Source organism: Mus musculus, chromosome 7, assembly GCF_000001635.26.
Source record: "Mus musculus strain C57BL/6J chromosome 7, GRCm38.p6 C57BL/6J".
Lineage (NCBI taxonomy): Eukaryota > Metazoa > Chordata > Mammalia > Rodentia > Muridae > Mus > Mus musculus.
In genome coordinates, this window is record NC_000073.6 from 99,863,938 (window position 1) to 99,882,218 (window position 18,281).

Sequence of the window (18,281 nt, forward strand, 5' to 3'; positions counted from 1 at the left end):
AGGCCCCGCAACTGAATTTTAAGGGGTGAGATCAACCAAGGTGGACAGAGTGAGAAGGGATATGCTTTGCGGAAACAACACTAAGCACTAAGCACACGGACAAAGCTGGGAACACTGTTCACCACATACCCTCCAGGCTAAATGGACAGGAGTGGCTAGGCTGGCAAGGTAGGGTAGAGATGCCAAGGACCTTGGAGAACAGGTTTCAAGAACAAGATGGGGGGCCTTGGGTTCAGTAGCAGAGCACTTGCCCATTGTGTCTGAGGCCCTGGGTTCCATCTCCAGCAAAGCAAAAGCAAAATGTTTGTTTAGCTTAACAAACAAAAATGACTAGGGCCTATGGCTTTCCCGTGAGAATCCAGTCAGAAGAGTATGGTGGCAGTCTAGGTGGGGTACAATCTGAGGATGAACGAAGGCGGTGGAGAAGGGTAGTCTGCTAGACCATTGTGAATGGAAATTTTGCCACAGCAAATGACCAATAGAAGCAGAGGATAAAAAGAAAGGCTCCAGCCCCAGAACAGGGTCAGGCCACATTGGGCAGTCCCCTGCTGTGCATTGCCAGGCAACAGCAAATGCTTGTTGTTAGATTTGTAAAGCTAAGTAATAATAGTATTCTGGTGGGTTTTGTTTGTTTGTTTGTTTGCTTGTTTGTTTTTGAATAGAATTTCTTACTTTAACCCGTGAAAGTCAAAGGATTTTCATCATAGAAAACCAACAGGAGCCTTAGAGTTGACTATCTTCCCAGATATGTTTGGTTTGGCCTGCACATTGTTTCAAAAACGATAGATGAGTTGCTCATGCTTAAATAATCGGGTTCCATACCCTCCCCCTCCAAAAAAAGACAACCAGACTTCTCTTGGGGAAAAAAGGAGGGGCTGGGGGGGTGGGGGAATGTGGCAATGTTGACTCAGATTTCTGCTTGGCAGCAACTGGGAAGGACTGAATAGGAGCTGCTCCTGCAGGCATGTACACACACACACACACACACACACACACACACACGTGCGCGCGTGCACACGCACACATGCACACACATACACACACACACATACACACACATGCACACACATACACACACACACACACACACACACACACACACACACACACACACCCTCTGCTTCCCTCCTGTTGCTGGCACCCAGATTTCTTTTCTCTCTCCCACAGCTTACCCAACTCCTACAAAAGCCTGTATTTGCCACAGTTAGCTACTTACGTAAGTTTTTACAAGGTCTGACACCAGACAAACAAGGACCAATAAATACATACAGATGATTAGATAAATCCCAGGGGGTTTTTGTGTTTGGTTGGTTTGGGTTTTGTTGTTGTTGGTTGTTGTTGTTGTTGTTGTTGTTCTATTGTTGTTGTTGTGGTGGTGGTGGTGGGATTAAGCTCAAGCTCTTGCACACGCCAGGCAAGGCCCCTACTGCCCTCAGCTCTTAGTCATTATTCCTAAACTCGGCAAGCTCTTTAACTTCCTGTTTCCTGAGTGACAAGTGCTACATTCCACTGTGATTAGGGGGAGCAACTCTTCTGAGGAATTATTCTGAGGACAGTAACAACATGAGCTTTAAAAATAAAAGCCCAACTCAAACCCTGGAGGCAGAACCTCTTCCCAATTTCTGTCTGTATACATGCACGTACACACATTTCTTTCTGCATACATGTATGTACATACATGTACAACCAGCAGGAAGTGAAAGGTTATTTCCTTTGTATTATTTTTATTTCTTAGGTGGTAGAGAAATGGGCCAGTCAGGATGTACAAAATGTCTTCCCTATTGTAGCTGTCCCTCCTTCTCCTCAGTGGAGGAGCCCCTCCCCTAGGTTCCAACTACCCTTCCTCCAGATGGGGTTAAGGCCGCCCATCTTTCTCATTCTCTCCTCCTCAGATCTGCTCCCTCCTCTTGGTGACAGATATATAGGCGAGCCTTTCTCATCCCGTTAACAATGGTCATCCCAGAAGACTCTCATTGTGTGCTAGTCAGGTGCTGTTTGCTCTCCCAAACCCACTCCCAAGCCTCTCTCGTTATATCATCACAACAGTTCCATGGAAGACGTCCACTTACTCTCTGCATTTCATAAAGGGAGAAACTGAGGCAGTGTGGTGCAATGTTAAGTAATTTAAGTGTCCAAGGCCACCCAGTAAGTATCTTGCCAGTATTTGGCCTATGCTCTGCATGTAGTGCCTGCCCTCCAAGGCTGGGACCAGCGTGAAAGCATTGGCTGCTTTTGCTCCCTTTGTGAGCCAGGAGCGTATCCCCAGATATTCCCCACACCCCACATCCCCAAATCCTACCCTGTCACCTGCTTCCTCTTCACCATGCCTTCCTGCTTATCTCAGCCTTCCCTTTCCCAGCACAGGTCTTTGGAAACTTTGCTTGTGGTTACCTTGCTCGAATTACTCTGCCTTCCTCCCTCTCCCAACTCCTTGGTATTTAGTTGTCCCTTTCCCTGGAAGCCTACTGTTATTCCTCATGGCCTGTGTTAGGGGTTAACCTTACCTGGCTTCCCAGCCCCTTCTCTCGGGGTGCTTTCTCTTTCTCCTGGTTTAGTTCCTGTGTTACGTGGGAACCTCGCACTGGCCTGGTACAGCACACTCCCTACTTGCAGTACCCATTGCCAGCCTCATTCATTGGCACCAATTTTGTCAGGCCTCCTTTCTCAAGCATAGCTCTTGTGCAAAACTCAGAAGTTGACTATATCTTCCAGTCACCTACAGTTTGAAAGCACAGCCAATTCCCCGAACCCCACTCCTCATAGCAAGTGCCCTTCAGGGGCAGGCACTATCTTTCCTGTTCTGCCTCTCTGGAAGAGTCCTTGACACACCCCCCTTCCTGAGACTGACAGCTTCTTCTTGAGCACCGCAATGCCCTCAGTTCTACGCTTCTTCCTTTTTGGACCATTTATTCTTCTCTCCGTCAGTAAATTGAGTTTACCCCTCAAGCCGGATTTATCCAGTCTAAACTTGGTTTGTGCATCACTTTTCCTAAAAAGTGAGCCCCATTTCTCTGAACTGGGTTAAAACAACGACAACTCGGCCCTTCACATGAGATCTGCCCACTCCTCTGAGAAGGTAGGATTGTCACTCCCCACTTTACTTTGAGTTTCTCAGTGGAAGAGAGGAACTTGCTTATCACACAGCAAGGCAAGGATTCAAGCCAGGTCCGTCCAAGCCTAATCTAGTATTCTGCTGAATGAAGACTGGTTTGAATTGGAAAACCCAGGTCCCACCTCCCTGATCTGTTCTCAGCAGCCCCATTTCTGAAGCAAAGCCTCTTGGTCCTTAGATGTAGGATGCTCAGGACACAGTGGTCTTGTTAGGCTCGTGAGTGTTAGGCACTGGGTGAAGGGGTCCCCTGCCCTTTTGACTCTTCTGACTCCCCGCTGCCCTGCCTGTGTCCTTCAGGGAGATGGTGTCTTCTGGAATGTACAAAATGGACAATGGCAAGCCTTGCCTCAACAACTGCTTTCCAGCCAAAAGTCTCCTTCGGTTGCCGGAAGAAGGTGAGGTGACTTCTCCGTTGCTGCCTCTTCTCTACGCCCAGCTTCCTGCCTGGTGCCATTTTTGCTTAATTTCTCCTTGCCACTCAGGCCACCCCTCCCATCCCTCTTTTTGTAGCACCCTCAGTCGGCCTTCTATGGTGTGTGTTTAACCACAGTGCCTTCTGCTCAGCGGCCTCTCATTGCTGACACTGTAGAGGCCCTCCATGTCAATGGCAGCCTAACCCACCCTTACTCTCTGCCATGACCCTCTCCTTTATTTACGCCTCCTTCCCAGGATGCTCTTCTCACATAGCTTTTGGCTTTGTCCTGAGTGTTCTAGTTAGCCGGAGTCTTCTGAAGTCCTTCCCTTCCCCTACGGTTTTCAAAGACCATTTTATGACCTCTGAGTCTGCTGTGCACCTTTCTTCCCATTTCTCTTATTAGATGAGCAATCAGGCTCTGTTCCACTCTTTCTGCACCTCATTCAATCCCAGATTTTCTTTGTTTTTGCTGGATGTCCCACCTTCTAATCCTGCCTCAGCTCATTGGCCAATCAGCCCTTTATTGACAGTGAATGCTTTTACACAGTGCAAAAGAGATTATCTCTACAAAGTTGTTTTAAATTCTTCTTTCTTTCTGGGATTTCCCACTTAATAATTATAGGCCATAGTTGAGTACTAGCAACTGAAAACAGAGAAAAACCTTGGAAAGGGGGACCTTAGAATATGTAGGATATGGATTGACTCTTCTCTAGCCTATTCTCCAATTTGTTGAGGGGTTTAGTAACTAGGGATCAACCACAGGGCCTCACATGTGGCAGGCCAGGGTTCTACTACTGAGCTACATCCCAGCCCTGTTCTCCTTGCTTCTCCACTTAGGCATCACTCCTGGCCACCTGCTTGTTTGAATTCTGTGAGGAAACAATCAATGTGGACTCATGTTTTTTTTTTCCTCTCCCTCCCTCCCTCAAACTCTCTCTACACACAGAAGAAAGAGACAGAGACAGACAGAGAGACAGAGAGGGGAGCGAGGTGTTTATCTGCATGTGTTGCTATACATACTGACTGAGAGCAAGGAGGTGTGGACATAGTGAAGAATATACTCGCTGCCTGGATCTTGGTTTCTAAATACAATTCTCCAATGAAAGGAATAAGAGCTCCCAAGAAAAATAGATCTTCACAGGTCTGAGGCAAGGAGAAAAGAATTCAGGTTGGGCTTTAAACATCTTGTGGTACCAGAAAGTAAAGAAGTGCTCACAAAAGCATTGAGGGCAGGTTGAAAGGACACAGGAGTCAGACAACAGAGCCAAATCTGGGAAATAAATAGCCTAGATAGGGAAATGAATAATGGTAGGATAAATATTCATGAGCCCATAATGATATAAATAAACATTTAAGTCAATAAATAAGTGGGAGAGAAGAAACATCTTTTTCTTGTGGTAAAACTCTCATTAATGAATACAGAAGACATGAGGGAAATATAAAATCACTATTCAAATATCACAGTAATATTTTTTACAGGTAAAACTCACTTTTGGGTAATATGTCAGTCAGGATTCTTTAAAGCAGTAAAGCTAGTAGAAGATGGGTAGATGGATGAATGGATAGTTAGATGATAGATAGATAGATAGATAGATAGATAGATAGATAGATAGAACAAGTGGGTAGATAGAACAGGAATTGACTTATGTGATTGTAGAGGCTTAGGAGACCCCTGTGGAGAGCTAATATGAGGTAGATATTTGTTTGTGTATTTTGTTTCCTGATGGTAAGAATGATGAAACCCCATGCTTTTCATAATTTGGGTAAGTTCTACCACTGAGCTACAAGCTGCCCAATGTGGTTTTTTTGTTTTGTTTTGTTTTGTTTTGTTTTTTAATTGAGTATCTCTAGGTATCCCTGACTATTCTAGAACTTATGTAGACAAGCTGACCTTGAACTCACAGGTATTCACTGACTATATAGAGTGCTGGGATTAAATATGTACATCCCATGCATCCCCTCCCCCACTGTAGTCTTGAAGCAGGGCAAAGGGAGGACGTTAGTCAGGAAACTGGCAGATTTCTAAGAAGGACTGACATCAGTCGCTGATGTTGCATCAGTGCGAATTGCTCCAGTCCAGTAACTTCGTGGCTGTTATAAAGGCAAGAACTTCATCAGGGGACCCAGGTGAAGGCTATGTGGCAATCTGACTGTTTTTGCAACTTTTCTGAAAGTGTAAAGTTATCTCAAAATGAAAAATTATAAAGTAAAACAAAACAAAAGAATCCTTCCTCAATCCTCCTTTCTGCTAAAAGCTATACCATTCGCGTGCTTCGTCAGGCTCCAGCACTTCCTATGGCTGCCTCTCCTGACCTTTCTAGCTTCTTCTCACTGATCTCCTGGCACATCTGGGCCTTTCCTCTTGGCCGCTTTGCATTTTCACACCAACTCAGACTTACCTTAGGAGTCAGGGATATGCTGAGTGTCAGGGAGTACCAACATCCATGCCCAGGTGGGGCAGCCTTTGCTGGCGGGGTAGCAGACTGCCTAGCCCAGAGCAGGAGGGGAGATGCCTCACGAGACCAGAGCAGGAGGACTGGCAACAGTGGTTGAATGTGGAGCCAAGGCCTGGAGGCAGGGCTAGGAGCTGCTGCCTACCAGAGCCCGTGGCCCCATCCTAGGTCCCACAGCTATTCTGTTGTGTGTCATCCTGGCCTTCATACGTCTGGGTATTTGTTGTTCTTCCCTATGCCTACACTGCCTTAGTTTCAATCCTCATCCATCTACTAAGCTGGAATTCCTTCAGCCTAGTAGAGCTATCTCATGCTGGTAGGTTCTCTGGGCTTCCACACTACCTCAGATATTATTGAACTGTTAGGGGTCAGGGCTTCTGTCATGTTCATTGCTATGACCCCAGCTCTCAGCACAAAGTAGATGTCCTCAAACATCTAGGCAGGCGATGATGTGGCTTCACTACATCATTCGTTTAGCAGCGGTCACAGTGGTGAGCTCTGTGCAGGCTGTGTGGACTCAAAGATGAGTTAGTCAGACAAGGCCCCTGCTGTTAAAGAGTGTCTATTCTGGAGGGAGGGGAATGTGGACAACAAATGAGTAAATAAATAATATAAAGATTATAGTTAATTCCAAGGTTAGATTAATTGCTAATGTGGAAGATAACAGATTATAGAACATCATCATGATATTTAAATGGGCTTACTATGAACGTCATATTCTTATTTTGTTTTTTTGTTTTGTTTTTTTCAATTTTTAAGATAGGGTTCCATGTAACCCAGGCTGGCCTTAAACTTGCTGTGTAGCCAAGGGTGACCTTGGGTCCTCCTAGTTCCACTTTCTGAATACTGAGATTACAGGTGTGCTCCACTATAACAAGTTTTATGTAGTGAGGGGGCGGGGGAAACTGAGGTTTCCGTGTATGCTAGGCAAACGCTTGGCCAACAGAGTTACATCCCTAGGAGTCATATTAGTCTTTTTGCTGATGTATAAAATTGAGGTCACCGAGCCTAGCATTGAGAGATTAATCCTTCGTGCTGACAGGGATCAGGGAAGACATCACATAACAGGAAGAATCTGATCCTGTCTCTTAACCGAACAGTAGCCTTGGGAGATGAGGAAGGAATTGTGCAGCCATCCCCCTCTTTTATCATAAGCCAGTTCATCCATAGTATACGCCTCACTGAGTTTAGAGGCTCTCGAATGAGACATGTGCACAGACACTTCAGCAGTAGTGAGTGCTTGGTAGTGTAGTACTCAGGAGATAAATTAGAGATAAATTACGCATTAGAGACAAATATTCTGTATTCATATCCTTGTTTTCAGAGGCGTTTGGCCTTACTCACTGTTCCAATCTTCCCCACAGGCCGGGGACACTGGATAGTGGTCCGGAAAGGCAGCATGAAGAAAGGTGCAGCTAAGGCATCCACCGAAGGTCAGGAAAGCCAGAAGAAGGTTTCTTTCGATACTGGGTTGAAGAAAATATCTCGGAGGGATAGCCAGGCAGACGTTCTTGGACACATTTTGGACCGGTCTTTTCTGGTGAGAGAAAAGGCACTCCTAAGTAGCTGACAGCATTATCTAAGGGGAGGGGAGGGGAGGGGGAGGGGGAGGGGGAAGGGGGAAGGGGGAGGGGGAAAGGGGAAGGGGGAGGGGGAAAGGGGAAGGGGGAGGGGGATGGAGGGGAGAGGGATGAGGACTCCTCTACTTTGTCTGACCAGGGGCAAGGACTGGTCTTGCCCAGGTACCACTGCTCTCACCTGACTTCAAGCTATGAGAGTGATGGCAGCATGATGAACTCACCCTGGAGATGTCATTTAACACGTGAAACCTTTACATACATCCTGCGCCCAAGGCAGGCCCAGGATTGCCGTCCTTACTGTATTGCTGCCACTGGTAGACAGGGAAAGAGGCCCCACATACAGCCAGTGAGTGAGTGGCCAGACTGGGATAAAAAACCCTGATCTACTGACTCAAAAACCTGTACCTTTATATTATGTAAAATGGCTACACAGGATGGCACATGCCCTTAATTTCTGTACTCTGGGAGGCAGAGGCAGTAAATCTCTGTGAACCTACTTAGTGAGATCCTGGCTCTAAGAGAGAGAGAGAAAAAAGACACTTTACAAAGTGAAAAGTCCAGCCAGGGCGACACAGAGAAACCCTGTCTCGAAAAAACAAAAACAAAAACAAAACAAACAAAGTGAAAAGTCTTATGTCAGTTGGAAAGGCAAGAGTGTTTCAGAAATAAAAGGTAAACTGAGGATTCTATGCCAGCACTGTGGAGGAACGAGAGATGCCCTGTGCACCATGCTGTGCTGTGCTCTGCTCTGTGGTGACTTCTCCAGGAGCCAGTGAGACCAGGGAGGTCCCGCTTTTCCACAGCCTTTGTCCTTTGGTTTTAGCATTTGTCTGGAAGCAGGAGGACCCCAAGCTTGAGACAGGCTCTCTGAAGAGACCTGGGATGGTAGGTTAGAGACCAGCCAGGCAGATTCACATCTGTTCTATGCAGTGCTTCAGTAGCTTTGCAGAGAAAGATGGGTTTTGTGAATATATACTAGTGGGCAGCATGGGCTCTTATTGCTCCCTGAGATAAAGTCTGGCAGCTTTGCTTGTTCCCACACTCTGCTGGTAAGTCCTAAGACTCATGTGTCAGAGATCGAAAGAGAAAGTGCCTGGTCCACCTCACCTCCCTGAGCAGCACAAGCTTTGGAGCCTGTGGGGTTTGTTTATCTGTTAGGATGGCTCCTCACTCACTGGGAGTACAGAGGTTGGAAACAGCAGTACTGAGGTAGGGCAGACCATGTCACTCCATGGTACTCTTTCTCCCCTCATTCTCAAATACAACTGACCCTGCATATCCACTATATTCCTAGTCCCTAAACCATATGGCATAACAACTGTTTACATATTATTCCACTATATACATATTACATGTATTTGGTATTATCAATAACTCAGAGATAATTGGAAGTATAAAGGAGGGTATACATGGGATTTTTAAAAACAAACAAAACACTGCACCATTTTAAACGAGGGACTTGAGGGCTGGAGAGATGTCTCAGGGGTTGAGAACAATAGCTGTTCTTCCAGAGTGCTCAGGTTCAACTCCCAGCACCCACATGAAAGTTTAGAACATCTGTAACTCCAGCTCCAGGGGAATCTGAAACCCTCTGCTAACATCTGCAGGTGTCTTAGTTTCCATTGCCATAAAGAGACACCATGGGAACGTCAACTCTTATAAATGACAACATTTAATTGGGGCTGGCTTACTGCTTCTGAGGTTCAGGCCATTATCATCATGGCGGGAAGTATGGCAGCATCCAGGCAGTCATGGTGCTGGAGGAGCTGAGAGTTCTACATGTTGTTCTGAAGGCAAACAGAAAACTGACTATTCTAGGCAGCTAGGAGGAAGGTCTCAAAAGCCCACCACAATAATGACATACCTTCTCCAACAAGGCCACACCAACTCCAACAAGGCTATACCTAATAGTGCCACTCCCTATGGGCCAAGCATATTCAAATCACAACAGATATTAGGCACACATGTGATGCACAGACATATATGTAGGCAATCACCCAGGTATAAAGTTAATAAAATAAAGTTAATTTTTAAGATGATCATGAAGTGTTTGGATGTCCCTGGGTTTGCATCCTAGCATTTCCAGCAGTTGAGTGTGTATGTGTGTGTGGGGGGTGGGGTGGGGGGGAGGGGAATGACCGTCCCCGTGTGAGTTCCCATATTAACCGGCATGGTTTGTTACCTGCACTGCTGCTTTGGGTAGAGGAAACAATGAGAATGCTTTTCAGGGCAATGGGATCTCTATGTTGCCTGTCAGTTCACTGGCACCTCAGATTGTACTACTGCACCTATGCCATTAACCCCACATCCCCAATGCATCATTTTGGGTAATGTTACCTCTCCATTGGCACTAACTAGCCAGTCACTGAGCTAGTAACCAGGAGTTATAGTTTACACTTGCCTCTCGCCCTCTGTAGACACTCCCACATTACCAAGTCCTGGAACTTGTATTAAACAGCCATCACACCTACTTCCTTTCATGTCCTCTGCTACAATTCTGAACCAAGCTACTATCACCCCTTCTAATCACATAACTCTTAACGAGTTCAGACCAATTAGAATGCTTTTCTTTAGGGACATCGAGATAGCTCAGTGGGTAAAAGATCTTGCTAGAAATGTCGTTAACAACATCTGGCACATTGGTCTCTTCTGTCTTCTTATCGTTTCTTAGTAGGTCAGACAAGCTGATCTTTATGAAACTGCTGTCAGCCCCTACTTAATCCACTCCCTTGTTCAGAGCCAGTGTGGATCCGCATGGTCTCAGAGCTCCCTCTCTAAAAATATCTTGCCTTCTCCTGCCTGGGAGGCCTTCGTACTCCCTGCCCACTGCATAGGATCATCTATAGCTTAGCTCTCAGCTAGAAAATCACACCCTCAAAGAAATCTTTCCTCCTTTTAAGACTGAGGTTGAGGCCTCCTGTTTCCACATCCCACTGGATTTTGAATTTCTCCTTTAAAATAATCATTATATTCCTAAGTATTTGCTATTTGCCTTTCCACTAAATGGTCACTCTGAGAAAGTATGGAAGGCACCTGCTGCTTCCCCACTGTCTTCTCTGAGCCTGTGTAGAGTTTTTTCATAGTAGGCACCATATGGGGCAGGCCATCATAGCTGGGACAAGGAATTCTGCAGCACTGAACTAGGAGATATTCTGAGGCTGATATCTGACCCTAACTTTTCCATTGTATACAGTGACACAGGGCAGGCAAAAGATGCATAGCTTAATAAGTACAGATTGAATCCGAATCATAGATCCACCATTTTCTAGCTACAGGGCCTCAGACAAGGCACCGTTCATCTCTTAACCTCATTAAAAGGGGGAACTAAACTCTTTAACTAAAGTAATACTGGAAGTAAGAGCTAAACTCTTTAACACAACTAATAAGTATTTAAAAAAACACTATTTACATTAAAGGGGGTTCAATTTGGGTTAAAGAAAAGTTTGTTAATATAGTCAGTACAGTCTGTGCCCAAAGTAGTGCTCAGATAGTATTTGGTGAATGAATGAATGAATGAATGAATGGCTGAATGAATGCACACGCAAACAAACAGCAAGTCCATGAGAGTGCCCAGGGAGAAAACACTCAACAGAAATAACTCCACTTACTCCATTCTGTTGGGACCGCGGGGACCAACTCTTGTGTCCTGTGTTCCAGCTGAAGCACCACTCTGCCAGGAAGCCATCAGATCTTTGCACTATCAACGTGAGCGGCATGAAGTTCTCCAAGGTGAGGCCAGCATCAAAGACGTGACTGAGCCAGATGTCAGGGGACCTGGACGATTTGCTTTGTGTATGGCACCTCCACAGTTCCTGGGAACTAGAAGTTAGTCTTATAGAAAGAGGGAGAAGAGATGGGCAGACACAGGCGGAAACTATTCATACACAAACCTTGCTATGAATTTGGTATTCTGTGAATGAGAAAAATTCACCTGAAGAATCTGTTCTTGAGACGAGGGCACGGGTTGAGACTAACTCCTTGTGTGGAGTTCCCATCACATGAGCTCACCGTACGGTAGGGATACAGAAACTCTTACGCGGAGGAAGGATGTGCCCGAAGGTGTGTAGCACCTTGTTTACAACGATGGAAGTTTTGAGCCAGTCTAAATGTGTACACAGCAGAAGAGGATAACTTGTCATTTACTCAAGCAAGGAATTCAAATGGACAAATTAGACCTATGTGTATCAACACAGTTTAATCTCCAAAGAGCTATACACATCTCATGCAAATCTCAAAGCCATACTCTCAAGCATAAAGACACATTCGTACCATAGTATGAATATAAAGTCTTAAAGCATGTAAATAACCCTATGTATAATTGGTGGGCATAAACATTGGTGTATATGTTATATACACAAAAACTAAGAGCAGGGATAAGGCGTAGGGTTTGAGGAGACCTGTGGAGGGTGTGGTAATAGAGGCCATATGTCTTCTAATAGTTTCTTTCAAGTTTAGACAGTTCAGACTCAGGTCTTTAAAACTGGGTCACGGTGGCTACATCTTCAAAGTATCACTCAGCGTGTGTTTCAATATGTTTGAAGTATTTCAGGGTAGAAGAAAACAGAGAAGTCCCCATAGCCCTCCCCACGTGGCTGCTCTTGCACTAAGAATGTCTCTCAGTCCCTTTTAGGCATCTGTCCTCTTAGCAGCTGCTCTGGTTTTTCTGCAGGCTCCCGGGCAGGGAACTAATCCTGTGTTTCTCTGGCATGCTTTCTGACAGGCAAAGGAAAAGGACTTCAAACATTTTACGTCTGTGATTTATATCAATGCCTCTGAAAACCTGCTACCTCTAGGTGAGCTTTCTCTTCTTAGAAACTGTCCTCCTGGCCCACAAAGGATATGTCTGTCTGTCTGTCTGTCTGTCCATCTGAGGTTGGACTCTCATGGCTCTGGAGAGAGCACAGATCTCGACTCTGGTGCTGAAGTGTCACTCACCAAGGTTTCCCTGTCAGCTGAAGCTCCTCTCCACAAACACAGATAATCCTCTCCTGCAGCCTGGCAGGCCACCTTGCAAACTCCAGTGAGAGAGAAAGCCTTAATTCAGCAGATCTACAGTGCCCCCTGCTGGTGCCAGGACTGTGTGGCCTTTATCGAGAAAGGCGCCCAGTTGCTGCTTTGGAGAGCTTATGGTTAGTAGGAGAGATGGTTTCAGACTCAGATCAAAAGCAGGGTACATATAAGTACTGGTACAGGGAAATCAGGAGACACCAGGTGTGCATCCCAGAGGGACTTTAACCCAGTCCAGTGAGTCAGGAAACCTAGGAAAGAGTGCCTGAGACTGGATCAAAAGATAAATACACTGGGCCAGCAAGATGGTCGAGTGGCTGCAAGCACCTGCTGCCAAGCTTGGTGACTTGAATTTGATCCCTGAGACTCACATGATAGAAGAAGGGAACCATCTCCTGAAAAACTGTCCTCTGACACCTGCATGTGCGCGTGCGCGCGCGCGCACACACACACACACACACACACAAGAAATTGACTCAGGAATCGGTGCTTTGGATTGAAGGGCAGCTGTGGAATGATACTGCCTTGTTGGGAAGATTGTATACAAGGCATACATGGGGAGAAAAACTGAGGCTAGATGCACTGGCAAGGGCTTGATTATCAAGGGCTTTGAGAGTTGAGCTTAGTCCTCTAGACAGAAGAGGCGTGGAAGGCTTTTAACCAGGGAATCTCAGAGAGGAGGGGTTTTCCATGGGAGGGGAATGAAGCTTGAGATGGGGAGTGAAGGGGATTGAGAGAGTGATCTGGGAAGAGATGGGAATCACAGGGGCAGGGATGAGGCTGGGGATACCCAGAGACAGTTCTAGAAGGGGTGTGTCAATGAGTTTGTTTCAATGAGTTGGAGGATAGCGTCCATCAAAGCATCTAATAAGATCCTTGCCTTAGAAGAAAGTGTATTCTGCTAGGAATGCCTTGGTATAAACAGGCCAAAAGGCCTGATAAATGCCCAGCTTCATTAAGGACAAAAACATGGGGGTCACTCACAGCCACCTATAACACCAGTACACAGTTTTATGTCCATCAAATATTGGCAAGTATGAAAGATGCTAACCACAGCCAGCCCTGCGTAGTCAAGGGAGACTCTCGGTGAAAGTCAAATATAAGAAAGTTGTGTGAGTCCTTAAAGGAAATTTGGCAATGTCTCTTAAAATTTAAGATGAGGCTGGAGATCTGGCTCAGCTGTTAAGAGTATTTGCTGCTCTTGCAGAGGACCTGGGTTCAATTTCTAGCACCCATGGGGGCCACTCACAGCCACCTGTAACTCCAGTTCCAGAGGATCCAGTGACCTCTTCTCACTTTCATTGGCTTCTGCACATACTTACTGCACACAGTGTCACACAGGAACATATACATATAATAAATAAGTAAATAAATAAATCTTTTAAAAGTTGAGATAGTCACTGCCTTTAGTAGTTCTGTTTCTAGGAATATATTCCACAGAAAGAGACTTACCCAAGGGAATTCCCCCAGTCAGTGTCTTATTTGACCTTACTGAGCCTCCTGACTCTCAAGCTCTTGTAGGCTACATAGTACACCAGGTTCACTTAGAAGCTTCTAAGTGATTCTACATTGTGTTCCTGTAGGATTTCAGGAGTCCTACAGTGGAGTTCCCATGGTTGACTCTCTTGCAGGGTTGTCCACTAGCCAAGAGTCACCCTGGGTGCTGGACAGAAACTCTCATTGGGTAAATGCAGGGATCACCCTTGTTTGGAAATCTCATCAACACAGGAACCAATGTGCCATTCCATAGGTCTATATTACAGAATACCCATGAAGGACATGTCTGATTCTAGGAGTCACCACTTAAAGAGAAGCACCCCCTTCGGGCATTTATAATTTATACCTTCTCCTGGTCCAGACATAATTTTCCACTCTGCAGTCATTTTTACCACAAGCAATAGTTGCCTAGTAACACAGTTACCATAGCATGTGCTTTAGGTTACCAGGGAAACAGGCCTAGAAAGTGAATCTAAGATCCAGTTGTCATGCAAGAAGGAGTCCTTGATTACCTCCCTCCCACATAGGTTACACACTACCAACAGGAAAAGCGAGTGCATGTCTATACTAGAAAGATAACTAAGATGCTGGACAAGTTTAACCTGGAATAATCTTCACATCAAACTGTGAAAGGAGAAAAGCCACTGTACAGCATGTATTCTGTTTTTATAAGAAGAAAACTGTATTTCAATACATACATGAGAAAAATATTAGGTATATACATAAAATTTTGAACAGTTGACACTAAATGTTGGGATTAAAGGAACATTTTTCCCCGTGATGTTTGACTATTTGGGGTAAGCATGTTAGCATCTCTAATCAGAGGTTATCTAGGAGTGTGGCTCAGTGGTAGAGAGTTTGCCTAGCATGCACAAGACCCTTAGGTTGGCCCCTGGATTGGGAAGAGAAAATAATATATATCAGTTTTAAATGGACAGGCCTTCCATTTGAACAGACTTAACATTCGAGCCTTAGTTTTCCCAGTTACCAGCCACCTTATTTCAAATAAGTCACTTAGCCTTCCAGAGATGTCATTTCCTCAGTGATAGGATGAATGGATTCTTGTTAGTGAAGTAGCTAGAGGTTTAAATTTTTCTTGGAATCCCCTAGAGATGAAGTAACAGGCAGTTGGAAGCCACCCAGGGTGGACGCTGGGAACTGAACTATACTCTGCAAGAGCAGGGAATTCTCTTAACCTCCAAACCATCTCTCCAACCTTATGGTTAGAGATCTGAGGTCTGCAACATAAAGCATCGCCCACAGCTGGAAGCTCAGTGAATGATCATTAGCATCTTCCTCTGTAAGCCTTTCCAAGCTCAAGATCCTCTCTTATTCTCTTTCTCTCCCCCCCCCCCCGTTTCCATGTAGATGTCTTTCACACATTTCCAGTTCTAAAGGAACTGGAGCTTGCGTTCAATGGCATCAAGATGGTCTACGTGAAATATGGAGACTTCAAGACATTGGAAGTAAGTTGGAGGTAGGAAGTTTTTGATCCTACCTGTTCCCCTGTAAGAATGAGTATAGGCATCTCGACAGATTATGACTTTGGACAAAGGTTCTCTGGGCCTTCACTGCTAGGCTCTTGCTTCTTGCTTCTGGCCTCTGGAGAAGATGGTGGTGATGGTGGTGGTGGTGATGATGATGATGACAATGATAATGATGATGAGGAGGAGGATGGTGGTGGTGATGGTGGTGAAGGTAATAGTGTTAGTGGTACTGATGGCAGACAGGTAATTATGGCCAAGGTGTATGACCCTGGAATGTAAGTGCCAAGGGTCATTCATATTCAGAGGAATCTATAGAAAAGTGAGTTTAAACGGAGTATCATAGGAGGAAGAGTTTCATGGGAGATATATCTCCTTAGGTGTTTAGAGAGCTTGAATCCAGCTTTAAAGCAGGGTGCAGTGAGCTAGAGACTATGTGGACCAATACCAAAGCATACCCTGACCTCAGTAAGCGAGGTTGGTCCCAGCGGACTGGGGTAGTCCCTTGACCTGAAGATGAGGATGGGCACACAAGGCCCCCGTGGATTCAACAGCACACTAGAGGCGCGGGCACACCCCATGCACATCTCTAGTTCTCAGAACCTTGGGATAGAAAATACAGAAAGTCTGCCTTGCATAGCCTCATACTTTCTTACCTCTTTTGACTTTGATAAAGGCTCAAGGGCCACTTTTTTTTTAACAAGGGAATGAAGGCTTTGTCACTACCTGAGAGTCACTGCACACAAGAATTGGGGAATAGTGCTGGAAGTGGGGCTCAGCCCCTGGCCAGGCTCACTCTCTCCCTGAGTAGTGTGTCCTTCCCTGTGTGCTGGCCTTATAGTAAAGTACTTTCATTCACACCTTAGCAACATGTCTACGTGTGCTTAGCTTTAGTAGCTTAAATCTGCAAGCATCAAAGGTCAGCCATGCTTCTATGGGCCTCCCTTTACTTGTTTCGGGAGACTGACCTTTTCAAAGAGTCGATGGCCTTTATATGCCAGAGTTTGGAAACACTTTTAACATACTGAAATGGGCATCAGCTCAAGATGGTAGGTATGTCTTCACACTCTGAAAGCATTCTGTGTTGAATGCAATACTGACTTCTCTCCATGTGACTTTTCAAGTCACACTGAAGATGACAACAGTTTGCTCTGACTTGGGTCATAAATTGGTCCTCAGACATATTATTCAGTATACAAACTCTCAAAGTCCAGTAAAACCCAGTGGAAATGACTGATGCAGCTTGGAGCTATGTTAAAGCATCTTTCCATCTTGTATTTTGGTGTTGACAGTGGGAAGTAGATCCTAGACATGAGAGATCCAGAGAGCCATTTCCCCACCCTCTGGGTCCAGGTGCCACCTAGGGACTCCGTTGTTCTTTGACTTTTTCAGAGAACAGTCTGAGCACACAAGAGTTGCAAATTGTGCCTTGAACCTTGTCTTCCTCCTTCCAAATACCCAAAACACAACACAGGTACCAGTGGCCAACCAGAGGGATATGATCACACACTTTGACCCTACGAGTAACTAGCTTGGCATCTAATGTTAATCATGATTGATTTTGTGCATGACCCACTTTATACTCTGATTACATCTGATGAAGATTATTTATCCTACAAACCCAGCCTTGTCCAAAGGAATTTGTCTACAAAGAAACCAGACTCATTTTAGGATGCAGCATATAAATGAGAAGAGGAAATCTCTGGACTAGTCATTTGTTCTCGTCTCTCTGTGATTTGCAAGGGCTCCTTAGGGGAAAAGATAAACATGTCAAATATCCTGAATTTGCATCTCACAGTAATGAATACTTTGATGTGTAATAAAACTCAATGTGGCTCAACCAGATACAGCAGCCAGGCTAGGAATCTTCTGTCCTTGTCTGTCAGAGAGCCTGCCCCAAGGGGAGCAGCCCAGAGTGGAATTCTTCCAGAGTCAGTTTTGGAAAACTTAGCTTTGCTGTGATTTGATTTTGTGTTTACAAACCTGAAAACCGTTGAGCAGGACCCCAGCCCCAGCAGCCAGAAGGCATGCTTTCTTGCCTGTGTTCTGCTTGCCTTCTGCTGGCTCTAGGCCTCATCCAAATACCTTGCCCTGAGGATAAAGTTTCTCCCACTGTAAAATCTGGGCTGGCTCTAACATTCTGCAACCTACGATCCTACAATTGTTTATTTCTTTGAGCTACTCCTCATGGAAAGCAAATTTGGATCCAACATTAAATAGTCAAAGCAGCCAGAATAAGATTTGTGTGTGTGTGTGTGTGTGTAAAAAACAAGAAACTAAGTATGTAAAACTTTGGGTCCATATGCTCATTATTAGTTGTGGCTGTCACAAGTAGTCGTCCTTCTGTGAGAGGAAAGAACTGCAGACAGTAAAAGTACAGAGACTGCTGAGGCCTGCCCCAGCCTTTAGGGAAATGGCACTAAGCAGGACCTGATGAAGGCTAAAGACTGATAACCTCTGGCATTATAATTTTATTATTTGTGCTTTAATAACACAATATGTCTCTTACTCTGTAACTTTCTTACTATTTGTGCTGATAAGTGCTGGTTTCTTTCCTCTCTGGCTCAAGGACCTCTCCATAGCCAGGTGAGAGGTTTAGAACTCTTCATGAACCAGAGAGAAAAGAAAAGAAAAGAATTATAATCCTTTACACTGGCAAATATGCACAGATACACAAATAACTCATACACATGCACATATGCACACACACACACACGTGCACACACACACACA

At 45.2% G+C, this 18,281-nt stretch overlaps 2 protein-coding genes and 1 long non-coding RNA gene across 5 annotated transcripts in view; 1 reads left to right on the forward strand and 2 right to left on the reverse strand.

The window, feature by feature from the left end:
• Positions 1-6,403, reverse strand: part of Spcs2 (signal peptidase complex subunit 2 homolog (S. cerevisiae)) — a 32,772-nt gene extending 26,369 nt beyond the window's left edge. The window contains exon 1 of the mRNA XM_006508117.3: positions 6,323-6,403. The gene's annotated coding sequence lies outside the window, so the exon portion shown is untranslated. The remainder of the gene's footprint in view (positions 1-6,322) is intronic.
• Xrra1 (X-ray radiation resistance associated 1) overlaps positions 1-18,281 on the forward strand; it is a 58,607-nt gene that overhangs the window by 4,720 nt on the left and 35,606 nt on the right. For 2 of the 3 annotated variants that reach the window (NM_001164258.1, XM_006508007.3), the window contains 5 exons: positions 3,410-3,507; positions 7,345-7,520; positions 11,218-11,289; positions 12,281-12,353; positions 15,433-15,530. In NM_001164258.1, the coding sequence (NP_001157730.1) occupies positions 3,414-3,507; positions 7,345-7,520; positions 11,218-11,289; positions 12,281-12,353; positions 15,433-15,530 (513 nt within the window). In that variant the 5' untranslated portion in view covers positions 3,410-3,413. The remainder of the gene's footprint in view (positions 1-3,409; positions 3,508-7,344; positions 7,521-11,217; positions 11,290-12,280; positions 12,354-15,432; positions 15,531-18,281) is intronic. The other variant, XM_017322345.2, reaches the window with a different exon arrangement.
• Positions 9,323-18,281, reverse strand: part of Gm38405 — a 33,115-nt gene continuing 24,156 nt past the window's right edge. The window contains exons 5-6 of the long non-coding RNA XR_003946657.1: positions 11,169-11,662; positions 9,323-9,347 (exon numbers count right to left, since the gene is read on the reverse strand). This is a non-coding gene — a long non-coding RNA (predicted gene, 38405). The remainder of the gene's footprint in view (positions 9,348-11,168; positions 11,663-18,281) is intronic.